Source organism: Spinacia oleracea, chromosome 6, assembly GCF_020520425.1.
Source record: "Spinacia oleracea cultivar Varoflay chromosome 6, BTI_SOV_V1, whole genome shotgun sequence".
Taxonomy (NCBI): Eukaryota; Viridiplantae; Streptophyta; class Magnoliopsida; order Caryophyllales; family Amaranthaceae; genus Spinacia; species Spinacia oleracea.
The window spans coordinates 101634885-101640586 of record NC_079492.1 but is presented as its reverse complement, the minus strand read 5'-3'; the positions used below and the strand labels follow the sequence as shown (position 1 = coordinate 101640586).

Here is a 5702-nt window from a genome sequence, read left to right as displayed (position 1 = left end):
CTAATGAGCCTGAGCAATCTCTGAATCTCGTTGGGGAGGAGGAGTGTGAACACCAACTCCGGCGGCGTCGAGATTGGTTCCAACCATGAGTCGATCCGGATCTCTAGAATGTGGGTCAGGTGGTTCACTGTGTAAAAATACGGTCTCTCCATTGGGTGACCCGCAAATAAGGTTTTCTCTGGTGGGATTTTCAACTTGATCACCTCGTGGTGATTGTACGACGATGACATCCTGCGAAGGTTCTCCTACACTTTGTGGTGGCTTCTCCGTGCAGTTATGGGCATTAATGTATTGGCTCCTTGTAGCTTCGAAGATTATTGGTGAATTCTCTTTGCCTTGGTGAGTGTTTGTGCTTCGAATAGCAGTGTTGTGGGCTCTATTTGTAGTGTCCACTAGGGCTTTGAGACCTCAATGCGGTTGGATTCTTTTTTTGATTTGATACACTTTAGAAGCAGTTTTGGTAGTACTAGGATTCTCGGTTGGTCGAGATTTACTACCTAAAGAAAAAGATTGCCCATAATCTTCTTGGTTTCCTTTATTCTGAGAATTATCCCCTAGATTCACTGTAAAAATATTTGGGCTGCCTATAACTGAATCCGTATCCTTATTGGTATTGGATTCCGTATTTTCCTCTCCCAGAATCTCGCCTTCCATATTTAGTTGGTTTGCAAGTAAGGAAAATCGAGAACCGATCCCGTGATTCACTCCATTAATTGCGTGTTGGTTAGGCTCTCCGTATCTTTCCTTGTGTGGACCACTCTTACCGGTTCCGGTGGCTCCATTACTGTTACCTTTGCCGGTGTTCTGGCCTCCCCGGTCTTGTTTTGTGACACGTTTTCGTACTGGCTTTTTAACAAGCATCCAAGATCCAAAATCTTCCTCTTCTTCTGGAGCTTTATGAATGGAATCGTCCTGGACAGAGCTGTGCATGAGTTGGTTGGTAATTGTGACTAGGTTGTCCTGGGGAGCTTCTGGCTGTTTGAACGTGGAGCATTCTTCTTCATTGTGGCCCATGGTACCACATTTGAAACAAATCATTCGGATGCCTTCGTACTGAATTTTCCAGATTTTCCCATTTAGCCAAAACTTTGAGAGTAATGGTTTAGTGAGGTCTATTTCGATGCTTAGCCTTGTGAACTTGCCTCGATCAGCCTGCGCTGTGGATCTGTCTACTCTTAGGACCTTGCCTATTTTAGAGCCAATTCTATTGAGAAAATTAATGTCAAAATACTCTACTGACAAATTCGGGATCCGAACCCATGTTGTGAGTACCTTGATTGATTCCTCATCTGGAACGAAGTTTGGTACCCATTTTCTGATTGTTAGATAATTATCGTCTAACATCCATGGCCCTTGGGACAGTACAAAATTGTAGTTAGATGAATTTGTAAATCTGGCCACAAAATACCTGCAGCCAATATCTGTTAATGAGAGCTCACCTTTAATGCTCCATTTTTTCTTCAGTCTTCTCATGAGCCCCATGTATCCTAAATTCCCATCGAACATCTTGATTATTAGGGCATTTTTTCATGGTCGTCTCATTCGTTGTTTGTCTTCTTTGGTGAGCAGTATTACCGGGCATCGAGGGTCATCTATCAGATCTTCCGGATCCATGTCATCATCTGAAACATCATCTTCCACCTCTATCCTGTCGAGTGGTATTGCTGCCTCTTCATTTGGTCGTGGACCTCGTAGCAAATCCCTGAAGGATAAAGGTTTCGTGGTTGGGATGGGTTGAATGTTTTGGGTACCATTTGGTTGTGGGATTTCCGGAGCGTTTTCCCCCATTACAATGTCTTGTATTGCAGTCTCACGACCTTCGTTTTCATGATTGAAAATCAGATGGGTGATCTTCCGTTTCGTTTTCTTGTTTGATCTAGCAAGCTGGTCCGTTTCTTGGATGGAGTTTTCTTTTTCGAGAGGTTTTTCGAGAGGTTTTTCGGCTTCCATTTTCAAGAGGTTCTAATCAAAGTTTATACTAAAAACGGAAGGTTTGTGTACTTAAAATAAGAGTTAATGACATGAACGAGATATGGTTGCACTGATCGGAAGTTGATGACGACGACGGCAAGGAGGCACCATCGTTGTCTTCTCCATCGTCTTCTTGCCGCCGCTTGAGCAGACAGGAGAGAGGGAGATTATTTGAGAAGAGAGAAATGAATTCGGATTTTGAAAATGAAAAAGAATTAAGTTTTTTTTTTTACTAGTACTGACATCAGAAACTGAGTGGAAGCTTGAATGACATCAAAATAGTCTTTTATGTAAGACTGCCTTATATAAAAGTTTGCAATAAACAAATATCTGAGGTTCTTAACTCTACAAATTTTCACATTATACCTTCCAAATAAGAGTTTGATTATAATCACTCAAATAGTAAATTGTTATTGATAACACCTTATGTACACTCAATGAAACTGATTTTTATTGATACACCCGAGTTTGATTACGACTTCGTATTTACTAGATCAACTTAAAGTTATTTTTATTGATAAAATAAAAATAAATAAATTAAAAAAAACAATACCACCAATATCAACAAACTTGTTCCTAAATCGTTTTTATACGGAGCATTCAACAAGACCAATTATTTAAGCATGTTTGTCAATCCGCTATTTCAAACCTTAATATCTCCAATTATGGATAAGGAAAAATTATAAAAATTTGATATTTAAAAAATATTACCGAGACGAATTCAACAAGATCCCACACGACTATGTTTTTTCTCAAGTACAAACCACAAAAAGAAATCAAAGGAACTTGTGTGAATAGTGTTCAAAACCCAATTATATCATGTAAATAAAAACGGAGGAAGTATATTATATCCCACAAAAATGAGAAGTTTTTACGAGACAGAAAAAATATCTTTCGATGATAGTGGCCTAGGCCCTTAACATATACGTAGTACTCTGTAGCTAAAAGAGAGTGTTATAACTTTTATGTAGAGAGTGATGGGTGCATTGTTCTCATAAAGGACATTAAGGCTCCGTTCACTTCGTCTGGTCTGGTCTGATTTTTCATTTGTTAGATATAATAGTCTTCACTTTGTTATGTGGGAGTTTTCTCCCACATGGAAAAAATATGAACCTTTGCATATCTTTAAATATACCCATGTGCTTGACTTATTAAATATGTTGTTTCTTGAGTCATTGGGCCAAGTGGGGCATTGGGCTTGTTTGCTAGAGGGAGGCTACATTGCTGGTAACCAACGACACAATTACCCCATACCCGGGGTAAAATTGTAATTTCCGCTCAAGAGTTGAAAAGTCAAACAAAGTATTACGTATGGGCAACAATGACAGTATTTATGCAAACGATGACAATACTCATATAACACTTGTATACATAGTTTTGCTCATTCATTTAATATGCAACACTTTTATCAATTCATTTAAGTGGTCTCTTTACATTTTATATTTCATTACAGTTGTATACATAATTTCCTTTTTTTGGGTGATGTGACAGTATTTTAATACAACAATGACAGTATATATACAACAATGACAATACTTATATTACCAATGACATTACTGTATATACCAAGTTAGCAACACTTTTACACATTTATTTAAAGGTGGGCCATGTTTCTATTTTTTTTTTTTTTTAAGGTGGGTATGGGGTAATTATATCGCTGGTTACCAGCGATGTAGCCTCCCTCTGTTTGCTAGTATTGGGTTAATAATATGGCTATATATTATTAATCAAGACTTAGCACGTGGCACGCGCACGGCTTATTTAAGGATCTAATTAACGGTTAATCTTTTTGCGGTTATTAAATATTTTAATTAATTAAAATATTAATTAATTATTTAATTAAATAGGATAATATCAGAGGCGGTTATTTTTGTAACTGCCATATTATTTTCCTATTTAACCTAAGGCAGAAGGTAAATGTTAATTACGTTTTTCATTCATATTTCAGATAAACACATGTTCATGAGAATGGATGATCTTGCTGTAATCCGTTCATTTGATTAGGGAATCCCGGGGGTAGATTAGCTTTGAATCCCATCAGCAATATAGTGGAGGCTAATATTATCCTAAGGACAGAGATTATCTCGTCCTAATCTAGTTTCTGAATTTTGTTTTTATATTTCAAAGTACAGTATTTAACATCATTTTGCTGGCATGGTTTGGTCTGATTCATGCTGGTCTGGTCTGGTCTGAACTTTTCTTGTTATTGTTATTATAATAAATAATAAATGATAAATAATAAATAATAAATAATAAATAATAAATAATAAATAATACTCCCTCCATTCCTTTTTGTTGTTCCCATTTCCTTTTTTGGCATTTCTTTTTGTTGTTCCCCTACTGAATCTTTACTATTTTTGGCCATAGTTTTTTTTACCAATTTACCATAAGATTCCCCACTATTTACCAAAAACCCCTAAGATTCTACCCTTTTTCCATCCTCTTTTTCCCCACCATCCTTATTTAATTATTTAACTATTCCCCATAACCCCACCCCACTACCCGTCCCTTTCATCCTCTCTCATTCACTTCACCTATCTGATTTCTCTCTCTCTCTCTTCATTTTCTTACTCTCTCTCTCTCTCTCTTCATTTTCTTGCTACGTTTCTCTCCTCCTCTCACGTTTTTCACTCTCTCTCCTCCAAAACAACTCTCTGTTCTTCAGATCTAGAAGTGAGATCGCCGCCACCACCGCAAGCAAATCTCCGCCGCATGTATTATGGCTTTAGATGTGAAATTCGACCATAAAAACTCTAGATCTAGAGTTTTCATGGTCGAATTTGACCTCAAAATCCTCAAAATCGTGAGTGATATTAAGGATCAAGTAGGTATTAATTTATTTTTGTGTGGTTTTTTGTCGAATTTTCTGGGTGATTTTTGTCGAAATTTTGGGTTGATTTTGGTCGTTATTTTGGCTGAATTTTTGGGTTAAATTTGGTCAAATTTGGTGGTTGATTTTGGGTATAATTTTCTCGAATTTCAAGGTTTAATTTTCTGTTTTTTTGGTTGAATTTCTGGGTTTAATTATCTCGAATTTGGTCGAATTTCTGGGTATAATTTTGCTCGATTTTTTTGGGTTGATTTGGTCGAATTTTTGTCTTGATTTTGGTCGAATTTTTTGGTTGAATTTGGTCGTATCTTGGGGTTGATGTCTTACGAAATATTGGGTTGATTTTGTTATAATATATGGTGAATATATTCTGATTAGTGTAAATTGATTGTAAATTGATTTAGATTGTCAATTAGTCAAACTCCCATATTTAGTTACCAAGTATAGCGTGATTGCTTAGCATATTCAACGCAAGATTATTCTCAATGTATGATGTATATAATTCACGTACAATAATAACATTGGTAACTAATAAAATTGGTTGATTTTTCTGGGGTTTTTTTGTTGATTTATCTGGGTTTTTTTGGGTGAATTTTGTTGATATTTTTTGTTGAATTTGGTTGAATATTTGGTCGTTTTTTGGTCGGATATTTTTTGATTTTTCTGGTTCAAATTTAATCGATTTTTTTTGTTATTAATAAATAAAATATCTTCTATTTATCTTATTTTTTAAATATTTTCTCTCTCCTTACTTTATTTTAAACATATAATCTCTTACACTTAATCATAATTCTTACACCCAATCATTACTCACATCCCAATACAACCAAAGATTCCAGTTTTCTTAAAAACCACCCAACATTCCTTAGGGGAACAACAAAAAGGAATGGAGGGAGTAATT

At 36.0% G+C, this 5702-nt stretch overlaps 1 protein-coding gene across 1 annotated transcript; it reads right to left on the bottom strand.

Annotated features, from left to right (window-relative positions):
- On the bottom strand, positions 1-1482 carry LOC110777884 (uncharacterized). The gene is made up of 2 exons (XM_021982465.2): positions 443-1482; positions 1-352 (listed from the first exon to the last, which is right to left on the bottom strand). Exons 1-2 carry the CDS (start codon positions 1480-1482, stop codon positions 1-3), a joined length of 1392 nt encoding a protein of 463 aa, XP_021838157.2.
- Between the last annotated feature and the right edge of the window lie 4220 nt (positions 1483-5702).

Coding starts and splice junctions, on each gene's coding strand:
- LOC110777884 (XM_021982465.2), bottom strand. CDS start 1,482: ATGGGGCTCATGAGAAGACTGAAGAAAAAATGGAGCATTAAAGGTGAG. Junction 353..442: donor ACCAAAACTGCTTCTAAAGT/GTATCAAATCAA, acceptor TGCTATTCGAAG/CACAAACACTCACCAAGGCA.